General features: G+C 38.3%; 1 protein-coding gene across 1 annotated transcript in view; it reads right to left on the bottom strand.

Annotated features, from left to right (window-relative positions):
• Nucleotides 1-6491: 6491 nt before the first annotated feature.
• The window catches only part of gig2q (grass carp reovirus (GCRV)-induced gene 2q), a 37273-nt gene continuing 24321 nt past the window's right edge, over nucleotides 6492-19443 (bottom strand). Inside the window, 1 exon segment of the mRNA XM_053495548.1 lies at nucleotides 6492-6742. Coding sequence (XP_053351523.1) covers nucleotides 6492-6742 — 251 coding nt within the window.

Below are 19443 nucleotides of genomic sequence, written 5' to 3'. Positions count from 1 at the left end.
ACGACAGGCTCTTCCACTGTGCAGATCGTTGCTATGTCTCAGGTTTGTACCCATAAATCCAGGGTCATCTTTGGTAATAATGCTTGACATGAAGGACATGGCAGAGTTCTTGTTCTCTCAAGCGAGTTCTTGGAAGACTTTGATGCTATGTTCCTTCTGCTCCTGGGTCAGCAGCTTGGCGACAAACTGAGCAGCAACACGACGCTTTTTTTGCTGAGTATATATATATATATATATATATATAGCAGCAATAACTGCAATCAAGCGTTTGCGATAACTTGCAACGAGTCTTTTACAGTGCTCTGGAGGAATTTTGGCCCACTCATCTTTGCAGAATTGTTGTAATTCAGCTTTATTTGAGGGTTTTCTAGCATGAACCGCCTTTTTAAGGTCATGCCACAACATCTCAATAGGATTCAGGTCAGGACTTTGACTAGGCCACTCCAAAGTCTTCGTTTTGTCTTCGTGGATTTGCTGGTGTGTTTTGGGTCATTGTCCTGCTGCAGCACCCAAGATCGCTTCAGCTTGAGTTGACGAACAGATGGCCGGACATTCTCCTTCAGGATTTTTTGGTAGACAGTAGAATTTGTGGTTCCATCTACTGTATCACAGCAAGTTTTCCAGGTCCTGAAGCAACAAAACAACCCCAGACCATCACACTACCACCACCATATTTTACTGTTGGTATGATGTTCTTTTTCTGAAATGCTGTATTATTTTTACACCAGATGTAACGGGACACGCACCTTCCAAAAAGTTCAACTTTTGTCTCGTCGGTCCACAAGGTATTTTCCCAAAAGTCTTGGCAATCATTGAGATGTTTTGTAGCAAAATTGAGACGAGCCTTAATGTTCTTTTCGCTTAAAAGTGGTTAGCGCCTTGGAAATCTGCCATGCAGGCCGTTTTTGCCCAGTCTCTTTCTTATGGTGGAGTCGTGAACACTGACCTTAATTGGGGCAAGTGAGGCCTGCAGTTCTTTAGATGTTGTCCTGGGGTCTTTTGTGGCCTCTCGGATGAGTTGTCTCTGCGCTCTTGGGGTAATTTTGGTCGGCCGGCCACTCCTGGGAAGGTTCACCACTGTTCCATGTTTTTGCCATTTGTGGATAATGGCTCTCACTGTGGTTCGCTGGAGTCCCAAAGCTTTAGAAATGGCTTTATAACCTTTACCAGACTGATAGATCTCAATTACTTTAGTTCTCATTTGTTCCTGAATTTCTTTGGATCTTGGCATGATGTCTAGCTTTTGAGGTGTTTTTGGTCTACTTCTCTGTGTCAGGTAGCTCCTATTTAAGTGATTTCTTGATTGAAACAGGTGTGGCAGTAATCAGGCCTGGGGGTGACTACAGAAATTGAACTCAGGTGTGATAAACCACAGTTAAGTTATTTTTTAACAAGGGGGGCAATCACTTTTTCACACAGTGTTTTTTTTCTTCCTTAATAACGTAAACCTTCATTTAAAAACTGCATTTTGTGTTCAATTATGTTATCTTTGACTAATAGTTAACGGTTTTTGATGAGCAGAAACATTTAGGTGTGACAAACATGCAAAAGAATAAAAAATCAGGAAGGGGGCAAATAGTTTTTCACACCACTGTATATATTTTGCTGAGTATGGGCCCTAAATATATATATATATATATATATAGGGCCTATAGACAGCAAAAAAAAGAAACGTCCTCTGACTTTCAACTGTTTTTACTTTCAGTAAACTTAATGTGTAAATATTTGTATGAACACTAAAAGAGTCGACACCATAAGACATAAACTAAAAATGTTTTACAATGTGTCCCTGAATAAAGTGAGGCTCAAAATCAAAAGTACCGGTCAGTATCTGGTGTGACCACCAGCTGCTTGAAGTACTGCAGTGCATCTCCTCCTCATGGACTGCCTATTGCGGACAGTCTGAGCACTGATGGAGGGATTGTGTGTTCCTGGTGTGACTCGGGCAGTTGTTGTGGCCATCCTGTACCTGTCACGCAGGTGTGATATTCGGATGTACTGATCCCGTGCAGGTGTTGTTACACGTGGTCTTCCACTGCGAGGATGATCAGCTGTCCCCATTTACATTTACATTTAGGCATTTGGCAGACGCTTTTATCTCACATTTTTTTTTTTTTTATCGCATTACACATCTGAGCAGTTGAGGGTTAAGGGCCGCGCTCAAGGGCCCAACAGTGGTAACTTGGTGGTTGTGGGCTGTGTTAAAATCCAAGCCACTACCAAGTGTCAGTTCCAAACCAGGCTTGCCTCGGTGGAACCGACATAGGAGGGTAGACTGGCTGTCCTGGACCTTCTGTTAGGTGTGTCAGAAGCCATCAGTTTATATTTGTCCCTTGTTGTATTTGTGTTTTTTACCTGTTTTGTAACTTGCTTTTTGAGACTTTTATGTTGATGTTCACCTCAGGACTATCCAACAATCCCCAACATAATCCCCAGTCATGTTGCTAGTGTAAACACCTGCAACCTTGTTTAGGTGATTAACCTGCCTTAATATAGACATGTTTGAGTTGAGCACTTTGTCTTGCGTCTTAAATTCAAATTCAAATTTTATTTGTCACATATAGTCATACACAGTACGATATGCAGTGAAATGCTTATATGACCGCCCATGACCTTAAATATTTAAGATTTTTAATAGGAATTTAATATGAATAAAAAAGAAATACAATAGAAAATAAATGTAGCTAGAATGTTCCTTGTTCTGATATGCTGTCTGTTTTGTTGAGTTTTTGTTTTTTGCCCTAGCTAAAGCCATAGTTCATTTAGTCATGTTCATCTTTGTACATCGTGCTTCTTTTAGTTAAACTTCATCTTGATAATCATCAGTCTGCACTTACAGTAGCTTCTGCCTAACGTTTTTCACTGTTCATTACATTACAATAAATAACAAATGCAAAAACAAATCAGCGTGAAAATTCATATTACCAAAACTCATTGTGCTCACAGTGTTAAAGTGCTGCTTGTGCACATTTATCAGCCACCATGTTTGTTTTGCAGCTCTGATCATCTACAGTTATGGATGCTTTCTCTTCATTTTGTGCCCCAGGGCTTCAAAAAAGGATTGATATTGGCAGACAGCAGTATATCAACATTTGGTCGGGCCATTTTTACATTCTTTGCTCATTCTTACACATCCTCAAGCATTTGATCATTCTTTTCTCAGTAATTTGGAACTGCATCAAGTCTACGATGTGAACACCACACCACAGATTCTCCTGTAAAAATGTTTGGCTGTCTTTGTCATTTATCGCCATATCGATATCCTGCTTTTGTTAAACATGCTGAACTGTGACTCATTAAAATGAAGTCATGCACTGAAGAAACTGTCTGACTTAATTTAGCACGTCTTACTTTATGACAATGTGATATGTTTGCCTGCAGCAGTGACAAACTCATTTTACTTTTATGACTAAGAGTGAATATCCACTACAAAATGCAAGAAGCAATTCTCTATAATAAAAAGTTTTGTTAAAATTTGCACTAGATGTTCTTTATTTTGAAGTGTTTTAATATTAAACAGAGAGATTATAATACAAGCATCAAGAAATGTTTAACTGCTTTCTATACAACGACCAAGAGATATATGTGGGAATGTGAGGTGCACATTTAATTCTGCAGTGAGTTGGGCAGCTGTGGTTATATGTTTTTTGGATACAATCCCGTTTAGTACCGGACATCCCTTACAGACAGCTTCCTCTTTCATCTGCAGTTACTCCCGTTGGATGTGGTTCGTCCTTCCTGGTGGTATGCTGATATTGCCCTGACCTGGCTTTTGATACATCACAAAGGCTTGTTGTCTTGGTCTCAGATGCGTCAGTGAGACGCGCACCAACAATTTGTCCTCTTTTGAACACTGATATGTCACCCATAATGTTGTGTGCATTGCAATATTTTAAGCAAAACTGTGCTATTACTCTGCTTTTACTGGTAGAATGTACAATCAATGAAGATTGGGCACCAGGCTGGTCAAATTTAGCCATGAAACCTTCAACACTAAATTGGCCAGTGTTTCATATACTGTACTGTAAAAATTTTTAATGTCATGCAAAAGTTCATTTATTTCAGTAATGCAACTTAAAAGGTGAAACTAATATATGAAATAGACTCTGTAGGAGCCATTATTTGTCTTTGTAGTGACACCTGCTGGCAAAGGACTGTTACTAAAGATTGTTTAAATATTGCGTCCCTAGTAAATTACGTAATGAGCTTGTGGAACAGGTGAAGACGCCATCAGATGTAAGCTTTCAATTGATGCTTAAACCTTTGTGTGTGGATAACGACAATACTAATTGTTTAATATATATTTTCTTTCTTTCTTCTTCTTCTTCTTGAGGATAAACTATGTCATCATTGTATCAAATCATCTTGTCATTGAAGCACTATTGAATTCACTGTAAGGGCGTCCAAACAAGTGACGAAGAAATCACGCTTGGTCACTACAGACTCATTATATGCAAAGCAAGATAGTTCAAGCCTTGATTTGTCATAATTGAGATTATTATGGCTTACAGCTCATGAAAACCCCAAATCCACAATCTCAGAAAATTCGAATATTACATGCAATCAATAAAACAAGAACATAAAACAACTCTATCAAGTAACTTTTTTTTCCTTACTACTGTACACACAGAACCCCATATTGATAGAAAAACACAGAATTGTTGACATTTTTGCAGAAGAAAAACGTTTCGGGTTACTTGCTGCGTGGAAACGCTATGGGAACATCTTTTTGTGTTGCCGGTTGTGAAGCATGTGTGTATCAAAATAAACAATATAACCTCGGTCAGGTGACGTTATCTGATGAAGTGCACCTGCAGGTTATAAATAGGAGTAAACCGGGACATTCCTTAAATCAATTTTGTCTAAAAGGACGTCCAGTCACGCAAGCAGTGCAGCATTTAAGCGCTCTCGTTCCCACTTTTTCAGGGAACAGGGTTACAGCAAAGTAAGCTGAGATGTTCCCTTTCCAAAGGTTACCCTTAATCCTGCATGGAAACGCTATGGGAACGGAAATACCCACGCCGCCACACTGCAAGTGTCTGGGCCCCCAGGGTTGTGTTGCGTGTGTGCACAATAGCCAAGGAGGTCTCAGAGCTAGCTCTGGGAGGCTGACTTGAGGACCTGTCAGCCTGGAGTAGCATGAACATCCAAACTATAGAATCTAACAAATGTGCGCAGAGAGGAGCAAACAGCCGCATCACACACTTGCTGCAAGGGGACACCTCTTGCCAGCGCAATAGATGAGGCATTCCCCCTGGTCGAATGAGCCCTGATTCCTAGAGGCAAAGTATGACCACGCTTGTAGGCTAGGGCAATAGCATCTCTCACCCAATGTGACAGCGTTTATCTAGTGGCGGCCGCCCCCCGGTTGTGGCCCCTGTAGAATATGAAAAGCACTCTGACTTATGCCACTGGCTAGTGCGGTGATCGTAAATCTAAAGATTTACTGCACGTAAAAAGTCTTTCCTGCTCTGGAGCTGTAAAAGGGGAAGGGACAGAATGCTTCAAGAACAACTGGGTGCATGGTCGAGAATAGAACTTTTGGAAGGTAGTTTAGGTGAGGATGCAGAATAGCTTTGACTAGCCCAGGGGCAAAGTTTAGGCAGGATGAGGAGACTGACAAAGCCTGCAGATCTCCAATTCTCTTCAAAGAAGTAATGGCCATAAGAAAAACCATGTTAAGAGTCAGAAGCCTGACAGGCGCTGACTCTAGTGGTTCGAAAGGGGTGCCAATCAGACCTTCGAACACAATAGCCAAGTCACAGGAAGCGATCATCGCTCTAGTGGGTGGCCTCAACCGTTTAGCTCCACAAATAAAACGGGCAACCAAAGGCTGCTTTCCCACAGAAACCTTGTAGGTCAGAACATAACAAGCCGAAATAGCGGCTACATTCTGAGAGTACTAGGGCATAAGCCTGAGGACAACTTTTCTTCCAGGAACTCCAACACTGAAGCAATTCAGCAGTGGACTGGGTCTACATGTTTTGCCATGCACTAATTTTCAAATACATTCCATTTAGGGGCATAAGTTCTTCTAGTTCTTCTAGTACTTCTTCTAGTTCTTCTAGGGAGCCCTAGCACTTATAATAGTCGGTTACGCTGGCTGGAAGACCAGCATCTCTTAGTAGGTCCCCCCTACAGGCGGGTGTTAGATGTTCGGAGAATGACTAAAGAACTACCATTTCATTGGTGACCGGTGTTGCCCGAAACCGGTGTGGCGGAGCATAAACACCGACCTCCTGGGTGTGCCAGGGAGAACACTTCATTCTTGAGGGGGTGCCCAGCTCTTTCTGTGCTTCACGCCTCGCGAGAGTCAGACCAGATCAGGCCGACAGTCCGAGCACTCTTGAGCACGGCGGGAAAGGAATTTCCCAAAGGCTTGTTCATATAATTTCGCCTTCCGAAACCTAGTGGCGACGGAGTTAACAGCGTCGCCAAACAGGCCGGAAGGCAAGATGGGGCATCATGGCGGAATGCACGATCCTTATCCTTTATGCCCGTTTTTTAGCCACAGGTGCCTCTCCGCGGAAACCATTGCAGCCATAGAACGGCCGCAAAGCATGGGCCTTCTGCTTTGTTGCATGAAGAGACAGGTCTGTGGCTCGGCGTAGTTCCAAGAACGCCCTATCATCAAGAGCACCGCCAGTGCTCAAGTCTTTCAGCAGGTCAGCCTGATATGCCTGCAAAACTGCCATAGTGTCCAGTGCAGCACCAGCTTGACCTGCTGCCTGAAAAGCTTTTCCTACCAGGAAAGATAAAAGTCTACACGGCTTGGAAGAAAGTGTTGGCTTTTTCAGGAAGGATAATGTCCCAGGAGAGAGATAGCCCACAAGCATCTGGGGCATCATCGTATAACCCCACGCTTCCGCATCAACGATATTCGAATAAATCGAAGTCGATGGCACGAAAACACAGTATGAATATGGCTTACTCCATAAATGAGTTAACTCATAGTGGAGGTTGCTAAAGAAGGGGAAAGAGCATCGTTGAGGCTCCGCCCCCCTGGCCACCCGACAAAAACCTTTCCTAATTTTGCTTGTTCACACACACACACAAACGCAACAAAACAGTCCTGAAGACAAAAAGATCTAAGGAATGTTCCGGTTCACTCCTATTTATAACCTGCAGGTGCACTTCATCAGATGATGTCTCCTGACCAAGGTTATATAAGGCAAAATTTGGCGTGTTTAATACACACATGCTTCACAACCGGCAACACAAAAAGATGTTCCCAAAGCGTTTCCAAGCATCGAGTGTAGCTTTTGAAAGGGAACTGAAATATCACATGGGCCTTTGACTCCAGCCTCAGTACACTCCTTGTGAAAGTCCCCAACACTTTTGAATGGCCTTTTCCTGACACTCCTCTCCAGGCTGCAGTCATCCCTGCTGCTTGTGCACCTTTTCTTCCACACTTTTCCCTTCCACATAACTTTCGATTAATGTGCTTTAATACAGCACTTTGGGAGCATCCAACTTCTTTTGCAATTACCTTTTGTTGCTTTCCCTTCTTATGGAGGATGTCAATGATTTTTTCTGCACAACTGTCAGGTCAGCGGTCTTTCCCATGATTGTGCTTCCAACTGAACCAGGCTGAGAAAACATTTAAAGCCTCGGGAACCCGTAGAAGGTATTATGGCTTAATTAACTGATTAGAGTGGAACATTTTGAGCCTATTGTACCTTTTTACAATATTCTAATTTTCTGAGATTGTGGATTTGGGGTTTTCATGAGCTGTAAGCCATAATTATCTCAATTATGACATCACGGCTTAAACTATCTTGCTGTGCAAGTTTATGTTAGTTTCACTTTTTAGGTTGCATTACTGAAATAAATGAACTTTTGCACTATGTTCTAATTTTTCGAGTTTCACCTGTATATATTCTTTTTAATTAAAACTCAACCAAGATGGGAAGACAGGGTGGCACAGTGGTAAGCACTTGTACCTTCAGGGTTGAGTGTTTGATTCCTGCCTTGGGTCTGTGTGCATGCAGTTTACTGTAGAAGTTTTCCCTGTGCTTGGTGGGTTTTCTGGTTTTCTCCCACAGCCCAAAGACATGCAGATTAGGCTACTTGTTGTTTGCAAATTGCCCATAGCGTGTAAGTGTGTATAAATGTATGTGTGCTTGTGTGCCCTGCTATGGATTGGCACCCTGTCCAGGGTGGACCCCGCTCAGTGCCCTGAGTCCTTTGGCTTCCTGTGACCCTGTACTGTACATAATAAGAGCTATGGAGAATCCAAGAAAGTAAGTGTCAAGAAACATATTAAAGCTAAGCATTCATAATAAAATGCATATGTACATGGCCACAACGCTGGCCAAAACTGTGGGTTATAGCATTAAAAAAAAACATACAAAATTTACAGTTCTTTGACCCTTAGCAACTTTGACACTGATTTGGCATTTGTGGCTCGAATATACCATCCACAATATATTATCCAATTTTATTTTATTGTCTTAAAACTGCTGGAAATATCAAATTTTGCAGTCAAATAGATCATCTATTGATCAACCATAATATTAAAACCAAAAACATAAAACCTCTATGTTGTGTATGGTCCTCCTTGCCTTACACATTACCTTGTACATTCTCGTTAAAAATCGATACCTGTAACTTCACAAAGTGTGAACCTACAAAACACTTTCATATTAAACACTACCATGCACAGTGTAGAGTGCCCCTCATTCTGCTGTCAGAATATACTACTTGGTTGTTTCACTTTAAGGCTTAGATTTAGCCATTTCAGCTGATTTACTCCACACACTGTATTGGAGGATTTTACAGGCTTTTCATTAGTGAACTCACAACTCTATCCATGTCAACAACTAAAAATTATTATGACTACCTACAAACCATTATAGTCCATCTGTAAATACTTACTTTTATGTTTAGAGACTGCATTTCATTATTTTTAGCATCACATTAAGACATTTCTGGCTTTAAGCAATTTGCACTCTCAGTTGGTGTAAGGTACTTGTACTAAACTGTCTCATTATACTTTTTTTCATTATCCTTTTGTAGATTAATGAAGGCACCATACTGTATACTGTACAGTTTATGTTTATACATACAGCACCTACAGTGGTTACCCAATCGAATGTTGTTTTTACCGTCGCGGTGCTCGGCGGCAGCATTTGGGTTTGTGCGTTTGCTGGCTTTTACCGCTGAGTGGCGCTATATAACTACACACTGACGCCTCATGCCTTAGTTCATTCTTTGCAGGATTAATGAGCCGCACCTTCTTTAGAGCTGCATGTAGTAACAAATAAAATCAAGTGAAACATTGCAGTTAAATGAATTCATAATCAAAGTACTAAAATTACAGTACAAATGCAGAATTCAAATTAAATTTAATTTTATTAGGATCAAATTTAAGCAAAATAAATGTTAAAACAGTAAGCCTTTAGCAAGGATAGTTCACCAGCCATGCCTAATTCCCGCGGCCCCACTCTTTTGCATATCCGAAGGGAAGGACGCCTAACTAGTGAGCGAGTTGCGATATTGATTTGGGCGCACGCCATGACAGGCTGAAAAAACTGTTGTTCTTAAAAATGTAACAGATGAGGACACAGATTAATGTGCAAAAACTATATAATAAAACTATATGACTACATTTTTCAATTCAATTCAATTCAATTTTATTTGTATAGCGCTTTTAGCAATTTTCATTGCCGCAAAGCAGCTTTACATAGTCAAAAGAATTATTTAGGTTTGTATGAAATGTGAATTTGTATGAATCAAAATGGTCAGTTTGTCCCTGGTAAGCAAGCCGAGGGCGACAGTGGCAAGGAAAAACTCCCTGAGATGGTAAGAGGAAGAAACCTTGAGAGGAACCAGACTCAACAGGGAACCCATCCTCATTTGGGTGAAACAAAAAGCAGTAAATGATCTGCATTTATACAGTGTGTAGGGTGGGAGGCAGTTCAGCTATAATAGCTGATGTTAATTGATGTTAATATGAAGTCCAGGTAGTTATTGAAGACCCAGGTAGACTTGTAAAACACTACATGGCCTTTATAAGACTCAACTTTTTTTTAAGCGCACTCACAATAACGAAAAAACTTTATGATTTTGTAAATGTTTGAAAGCAAACAAGGTGCGTTGTTCTGTATTGTTTTTGGTAACCTTGAGCGCGTCAGAAAATGAACCAGAAAATTCATAATCATTAGTCTACTTCTGCCGGTGCGCTCTGGAAAACTTTATACGTGCAGTTGAGCGCTGATTAGACTACGTAGGAAATTAAAGAGTCCTGAGCCCAAACCTCATTTAAATTAAATAAACAAATATTATAAGTTAAAAAGAATAGCCCACACTTAGAAAAGTTTATTATATTATTTATTACATTATTTCCGACATGACTTGGCCCGGTGTTATGCGCAGAGCACCGGGAGATTTTTTTCTAAATAGATGCTATCTTTAAAAACTGATGGAGGTTTTGAGCTGTATACACACACATTCTTGCCTAAACAACTCTTAAAACTACACCTGTGAAACAATAACAGTAATATTTCGAACATTTTGCAGGCTGCCGTTTGGAGAAACGAAAGAATAATGAATAAACCAGTTGTTGGGTCAAAATAACCCAACCAGGTGTTTATTTGTAAATGACCCAACATGAGCAACCCAACAATGTGTTTAAACTACCTGAAATAACCCAATACTTATATAACAATAAACAGATATAGAGATATGCTATATAACAGTTTATACTTTGTACAAACAAAATGGTATATACCATAGTGAACTTGATCTAACCAACATTTAACCAATGTTTTTTTTTTTATTAATTATTGTACAGTGAATATCAATAGCTGTGGTTCAGATTTTTCATGTTTGTTGTGTAAAGTACTCATGCGGAAATTACGATCACTATTGTATTTACCGCGACGAGTGAAAATGTCACTTTGCACCACCTGGCAGCCATTTTACGAATGACTTTGAAATGCAACTGATTTATTTTGGTAATAACCATTCCGATTGGGTACCTACTGTATGTCTTGTGTCTTCATTGTTTTTTACCTAATTTCAGTTTCCCCTATCCATTTCCCCTGTATAATTACTACAATCTAATAAAGTCGATAGTTCAGCACTGTCTTTCCAGATTTTAATTATCTTAGATATCCCCTCAGTTGTTATCTTTGCTTGACACATGCCAATAAATTAATCCTTCTGAAACACAGATACAGTACATCTTAATAGTAGTAGTTCAGTTTATTTCAGTTTAACACTGAAAAAGGTGTAGGCTAAAGCATTGCTTATTATGCCTACCCTTTATACATCAACAAATAATGAGCGACACTTTACAGTAAATTACACAGAATTATGTCTCAACAAATATTGTCACTTATACACATAACAAAACATGTCAAAATTAATTATTCTTTCTCAAAGAAAAGAAATTAGGAAGAAAAAAAATAATAATAATCATATCTATTTCATGTCATATATTCACTAAACACCTTATCTTTAAACATTTTTTTAAATCTATGAAGTGAATAACATAATTTTAATTCCTTATCACATTTATTCCATAAGTTAACCCCTTTAACAGAAATACATTTATTCTTTAAGTTTGAACTGGCCCTTATTTTACTAAACATAAACATTCCTCTTAGGCAGTACTGGCTGACTTTTATTTTGAACAGCCCCTGAACACAGCTGGGAAGTAGACTATTATAAGCTTTATACATTATTTGTGCAGTATACAAATCAACTAGACCCACAAATTTTAAAACTTTAGATTTTATAAACAATTTATTTGTATGTCCACAATAATCGACCTTATTAACAATCCTTATTGCTTTTTTTGTAACACAGATATTGGGTGTAAATAACTTTTGTAAGTATGCCCCCATACCTCCACACAATAAGTGATGTATGGAAATATGAGTGTACAATACAATATTCGTAATGTTTTATTATCCAATACATGCTTTAATCTATTAAGAATTCCAACTGATTTAGAGATTTTTATCTTAATAAAATTAATATGTGGTTTCCAAGTCAATTTGTTATCAATTATTACTCCTAAAAATTTTATTTCGAACACTCTTTCTATTTCCTCATTATTAATTCTTATTTTCACATCATGATTAATTTTTTGATTACTAAAAATTATAAACTTTGTTTTAGTCAAATTCAAGGAAAGTTTACTATTATCTAACCATCTTTTAAACCTCAACAGTTCACTTTCCACTGTGTTCAGAAGCTGCTCCAAATTTTTCCCTGATAAATATAAAGTGGTGTCATCAGCAAATAATAAAATTTTCAATACATTGGACACTTTACCTATATCATTAACATACAACACAAATAATTTAGGGCCCAAAACTGAGCCTTGTGGAACGCCGCATGTAACTTTCAATAAGTCAGATTTATCATTGTTAATTTGTACATACTGATGTCTGCTTTCCTAGTAACTTTTTATCCAATCTAACGATTTTCCTCTTATTCCATATTTTAACAACTTCTTCACTAATAAATCATAATCAATTGTATCAAATGCTTTCTTTAAATCTAAAAATACTCCCACTGTATATTCTTTATTTTCTACTGCAGTTGAAATATCTTCAACCATTTTCATTACTGCCATTGAAGTCGACCTCTTTACCCTAAATCCGAATTGATATTCACTCAATAAATTATGTTTTTCTACAAATTTGTCGAGCCATACTGATCTCCTCAGAAGTTATCCATCAGGATAACTTTTGCCGTTTTCATTTTACTAGGAAAGATGCCTGTTACAAAAGACAGATTACAAATATAAGCAAAAGGTTTTACTATATTCACGATTATATTTTTTAATAACGACATGTCTAGATCATCACAATCGGTGGAATATTTACTTTTACAATTATTAACTATTAGAAGTATTTCTTTTTCATCTCCTGCCTGAATAAACATTGTATACTTATTATTATTTTTTACTTCATTCACTGATCCATGTTTAGTAATTTTTTCTGCTAATTTACATCCAACATTTACAAAATACTTATTAAATTCATTGACAATATCTTCCCCTTTATTTATATTTTGATTATCATCATTTACAAAATGATTTGGGTAATCAAAACTACAAGTATTATTTTTAAGTATACCATTAAGTACCTTCCATGTTGCTTTTACATTGTTTTTATGCATATTCAATAACCTATTATAATAGTCCTTCTTACTAAATCTTATTATATTTTGTAATTTATTTTTATAAGTCTTATACTCAATTTCTGCTTGTTTTGATCTAGTTGTTAGAAATTTCTTAAATAAAAGATTTTTCTTTTTACATGCCTTCTCTATTCCTTTAGAAATCCATGGTGTATATACATTCTTTTGCTTTATTATAATCCTCTTAAATGAACAATGTTTATTAATTTGCTCATTTAATATATTCAAAAACACTTCATACGCCTTACTAGGGTTGCTATGTACATAAACCTCATCCCAATTTAATTTTTTTAAATCTACATTAAGAGCATCTATTGCCTCTTGTGCTCTATTGCGGATGACTTTATAACTATTAATCTTCTCCATGCCCACAGCAAGACCTGTGATGGAGTTAAGCAGTGCTGGGCTCAGCTAAGCATTGAATCATTGGAGGGTCTCTTGTTAAATGAGGTCACGATAGGAGGAGAATCTGGAATTTATAATTTTTTTGTGTGCTCATACAGACAGAAGATTGGACAGACACAATTGGTTCCCTGTAAAGATTGCCACAGATCATAAATGGTTCTCAAATAATGATATTACATACTGGTCCTTCTAAAAAAATGTGCATATTTTGATAAAGTTCATTATTTTCTGTAATGTACTGATACACAGTAGACTTTCATATATTTCAGATTCATTACACACAACTGAAGTTGTTCAAGCCTTTTATTGTTTTAATATTGATGATTTTAGCATACAACTCTTGAAAACCCAAAATTCCTATCTAAAAAAATGAGCATATTTCATCTGACAAATAAAAGAAAAGTGTTTTTAATACAAAAAAAGACAACCTTTAAATAATTATGTTCAGTTATGCACTCAATACTTGGTCGGGAATCCTTTTGCAGAAATGACTGCTTCAATGCAGCGTGGCATGGAGGCAATCAGCCTGTGGCACTGCTGAGGTGTTATGGAGGCCCAGGATGCTTCGATAGCGGCCTTAAGCTCATCCAGAGTGTTGGGTCTTGCCTCTCTCAACTTTCTCTTCACAATATCCCACAGATTCTCTATGGGGTTCAGGTCAGGAGAGTTGGCAGACCAATTGAGCACAGTAATACCATGGTCAGTAAACCATTTACCAGTGGTTTTGGCACTGTGAGCAGGTGCCAGGTCGTGCTGAAAAATGAAATCTTCATCTCCATAAAGCTTTTCAGCAGATGGAAGCATGAAGTGCTCCAAAATCTCCTGATAGCTAGCTGCATTGACCCTGCCCTTGATAAAACACAGTGGACCAACACCAGCAGCTGACATGGCACCCCAGACCATCACTGACTGTGGGTACTTGACACTTTGACATTTCCCTCTCCCCAGTCTTCCTCCAGACTCTGACACCTTGATTTCCGAATGACATGCAAAATTAGCTTTCATCCGAAAAAAGTACTTTGGACCACCGAGCAACAGTCCAGTGCTGCTTCTTTGTAGCCCAGGTCAGGCGCTTCTGTCGCTGTTTCTGGTTCAAAAGTAGCTTGACCTGGGGAATGCGGCACCTGTAGCCCATTTCCTGCACACGCCTGTACACGGTGGCTCTGGATGTTTCTACTCCAGACTCAGTCCACTGCTTCCGCAGGTACCCCAATGTCTGGAATCGGTCCTTCTCCACAATATTCCTCAGGGTCCGGTCACCTCTTCTCGTTGTGCAGCGTTTTCTGCCACACTTTTTCCTTCCCACAGACTTCCCACTGAGGTGCCTTGATACAGCACTCTGGGAACAGCCTATTCGTTCAGAAATTTCTTTCTGTGTCTTACCCTCTTGCTTGAGGGTGTCAATGATGGCCTTCTGGACAGCAGTCAGGTCGGCAGTCTTACCCATGATTGCGGTTTTGAGTAATGAACCAGGCTGGGAGTTTTTAAAAGCCTCAGGAATCTTTTGCAGGTGTTTAAAGTTAATTAGTTGATTCAGATGATTAGGTTAATAGCTCGTTTAGAGAACCTTTTCATGATATGCAAATTTTTTGAGATAGGAATTTTGGGTTTTCATGAGCTGTATGCCAAAATCATCAATATTAAAATAATTAAAAGGCTTGAACTACTTCAGTTGTGTGTAATGAATCTAAAATATATGAAAGTCTAATGTTTATCAGTACATTACAGAAAATAATGAACTTTATCACAATATGCTAATTTTTTGAGAAGGACCTGTATGTAAGAATTTATGTTAAGAGGAAAAAAAATAACGTCACTATAGCAAATACAGTGTGTGGTATAAATTGAAATAACTAAACACAGACAGGGCTGATCCTGGTTACACCCTCTTCTTTGCCAGACACTAATGAATATTAATGAGTATGCAAATGCACGGTTATGTGAAATGTTGTCAAAATCCCTTGTTTTGTCTAAACTAATACCTGATAACCCAGTTTTGGCAGATTCCCTAAAAGCTAAAAAAAAAAGCTTTTTTTTTTTTTTGCTGTGTGGTGTGCTCTGTGATGGTTGCATTGAAGAAAATTATAATAAGGTCTCAGTTCATGTGATCTCAGTGCCATGGAAAGAAGGTTGGGCCTAATTAGGATAATAATGCACAAACCTTTTTTTAATAATTTTTATAGATATATCCTTGTTTTGTCTAGGCAGTGTTTTTCTGTAAACTCCAGGGCCTGTATTCACAAAGCTTCCTAAGCCTAAAAGTTGCTTCTAGTGACGAAATTCCAAGAAAATTCTTAGACTTATGACATTCTCTTATGACATTTCCCCTAAAAATCTTAATAAATATAAAAATGATTCACAAAACATCTTAGCCCTAAAAACAGCTCCTAAGGTAAAAATTGTTAAGAGTAGAGAGGAGGACTTTTAAGAGGCTTAAGAGTTTCTATAGCATCAAGGATCGGCTTTTTGTTTGCTCTGGTGATGGACAGCATGACAAATGAGATTAGACAGGAGTCTCCATGATGTTTGCAGATGACATTGTGCTTTGTAGCAAGAGCTGGGAACAGGTGGAAGAAAATTTGAAGAGGTGGAGGTATGCTCTGGAAAGCAGAGGAATGAAGGTTAGCTGCAGTAAGACGGAATACATGTGTGTGAATGAGAGGAACCCAAAAGGAATGGTGAGGATACAGGGAGCAGAGGTAAAGAAGGTGCAGGACTTTACGTACTTAGGGTCAACAGTCCAGAGCAACGGAGAGTGTGCAAAGGAGGTGAAGAGGCGGGTACTAAGGACAGTGGTAAGTCCAGCGATGCTCTATGGCTTAGAGACAGTGGCCTTGAAGAAAAGACAGAAGGCAGAGTTGGAGGTAGCAGAGATGAAGATGTTGAGGTTCTCCTTGGAAGTAAAAAGGATGGAAAGGATCAAGAATGAGTTAATCAGAGGGACAACCCATGTTACATGGAGATAAAGTCAGAGAGGCCAGATTGAGATGAGATGGAGGCAGATGATTCGCTGTGGCCACCCCTGAAAAGGGAACAGCCGAAAGACAAAGAAGAAAAGAGTTTCTATAGCAGAGGACAAAATGGAGGAAAGAAGAATGATGGTGAGTTAATTAAACGCTACAGATTAGATCATGATGGGATAATGTTTGTGGTTGAACTTATTAGATGCGCTTACATCTCCCCCTCTATGTAGTAATGCCATACCGCCAGAAACGAAAGTGATTACTTTAACACTGAGGTATTTGGCAACTGGAAAAATGCAACAGTGCAGTAGTGATGACTTGTATCCGTCACAACCTTCCATCAGCAGAGTAATCACACAAACTATTAAAGCGCTTTCACAGTCTCATATAGTGACACAGTTCATTTCATTTACACTGGACGTTCACACTCTGTAGGCTCAAAAGAGGGCATTCGTGGACATAGTGGTGTTCCCTGGTGTCGGTGTAATTGATGGAACACACATCTGCATAATCGCACTATTGGAAAATTAAGATTTTTTTTGTCAACAGAAAAAGGTTTCACAGCATCAATACACGACTTGTTTTCAGTGTAGATTACAAGATTTTAGACATTGTTGCAAAGTGGCCAGGCTCAACACCAGATGCTTTTTTAAGGACATTATGTGCCAGTCATTTGTTAGGGGACAGTGGCTATCTATGCAAACCATGGCTCCTCACACCATACCTCCACCCAGACCCAGGACCACAGCTAAACTACAACAGGTAATAAACAGTAAACTAACAGTAAATCATTGTGTATAAAAATAAAATGTAGTTACAAAGGTGCTCAAATATACTATAAACAAGAGAAGGCTCTTTAATCAAACATATCCACATTATTTTTGAGTACATTAGGCCGCCTTAACTTGTAATTTCTTTTAATATTTTCTCTTTTAGAGCCCACATGAAAATACGTTCAGTAAGTGGTATTGGCCAGCTGAAGATGTGGAGAAGCCTGCCTGTCACCAGCTAAGGTCTACAAAGTCATTACAGGCTCTTATCTCAACATCTGCGAAGCACGACACTTGGTTGCTTTTGAACTTCTCAAAAGCAGCCATGGTAATGGTGATAAAGATAATGGTAATGAAGATGATGAAGACATTCAGTTTACCAAGGGGAGAGACATGTCCCAGACTGGGCTTTGTCACAGAGCTCAGTTTACAAATTAGCATTTTAGGTAAGTGACAGTTGATGTAATATCCAAACACAAATGATGTTATAAAGACCACATGACAATGATACACTTTTTATTTGTCATTCTTTTTATATTTTAGCAGCTCAATTTATAGCTTATAATAGTAGGTGGGCTTATCTGATACACTGGCTGAGGGTCGCACACCTGCAATGTTGACTGTTGCGGTTTCTATGACAGATGCATGCTGCAATAATGCAGTAAACAATTCTTTACCTAAAAACACAGTAACTTAGGTGTATAGTTCTGTAGGCATATTCAATCGAACCAAATATAGTAAGAAACTACAATATCATTTACTTGTGCTTGAAGAATCCTGTTTGTGTGCTGCAATCTCCCTCCTGGCTTGAGACTGCCACCACTCTTCACCACCACTCTTCACATTCCTTAGCTGGTGCTCACAACCAGAGGGAAAGAGGAGTTTATCTGCTGAGATATTCTCCCAGGTCTGCCTCTTTCCTTGAGCTGTGACGCCTGAGCCAAATTTACCTTTTAAAATTGCTTAATTTCTTTTAACTAACTGAACTAAAATGTAAACATCGCTAACATTGTTACCGCTACATAACATCCAAAACTGCAACTTAAATAGACTGTCTTGCAATCATGTAAATCGGGAAACGGTTGAGCATTTTGCTTGAATCAACTGGAAAAAATGGATTACAAGTAATAAAATCAGTATGGTAAATAAATGTAAGAACTTAAATATATATTAAATAAATGCTGTGTGGAAATTTATTGCTTCAAACCCTCACAAATCGTGTGTAATCGTTTCCTGTTAAAGAAGTTTGCCAACAGAGCAGTGATTCCGTTAGTGTGCGCACTTGTGAAAGTCCTCCTACACAGTAGCCCTCCGGCTCCTGCTTCTTCTCTTATCTAACACCAGTACGGATTCTGTTTAAAGTGCAGGATAATTTGTTTTATTTTTACTTTATATGTTGTATTAATTATTTTTAAATGAATAATTTTTGGGTTGTGAAATTAATCAGTTTCCATTATTTCTTATTGGAAAATTTGCTTTGATACACAATACAAGTGCTTTGATATACAAGCATGCTTCCAAAATTAATTATGCTCGCAATCCAAGGTTTAACTGTACTATAAATCTATTAAAGCCTTGATGGAAGTCATCATCCACTTCATTCATCATCCTTTTATTAGCAGTCTTCTTTAGTGCGTTTCTTGCCATCTTTTTGACTGGATTTATGAAAAAGAATATTTCTCTAGAGTTAAAGAAAAAAAAACATAAAATCTTGTTGGTTTAATTGACAATTTGACAGTTTTTATGGGGGGGGGGTTGCTGTTTGTAGGTTTGAAACTACATCCTCATGCATGAAGTCATCTGTAAGTGTAAAATGTGTGCCTTGGACTTTTTCCTAATAGAGTGTTCAGGAAAAAAAAAGAAAGGTAGTGCTATGTTTATTTGAAAGTTCTGTGTGTTACATTTTATGTGGTATACAGTATAACTTGTTTAATACATTTGCTAATAAATCTTGGCATTTAATTTGTTTTAGATGTTGTCCATTAGAGATCTAGGTGCTCCATGGAGGCTTCCTCCTATATATATATATATATATATATATATATATATATATATATATAGTATACAAAGATACATACATACATATACAGGGGTTGGACAATAAAACTAAAACACTGGCCAATTTGTTTTTGTCAATCAAGGTTTCA

Source organism: Clarias gariepinus, chromosome 1, assembly GCF_024256425.1.
Source record: "Clarias gariepinus isolate MV-2021 ecotype Netherlands chromosome 1, CGAR_prim_01v2, whole genome shotgun sequence".
Lineage (NCBI taxonomy): Eukaryota > Metazoa > Chordata > Actinopteri > Siluriformes > Clariidae > Clarias > Clarias gariepinus.
Note: the sequence above shows the minus strand (reverse complement) of the source record. Positions and strands in the feature narration are given on the sequence as shown.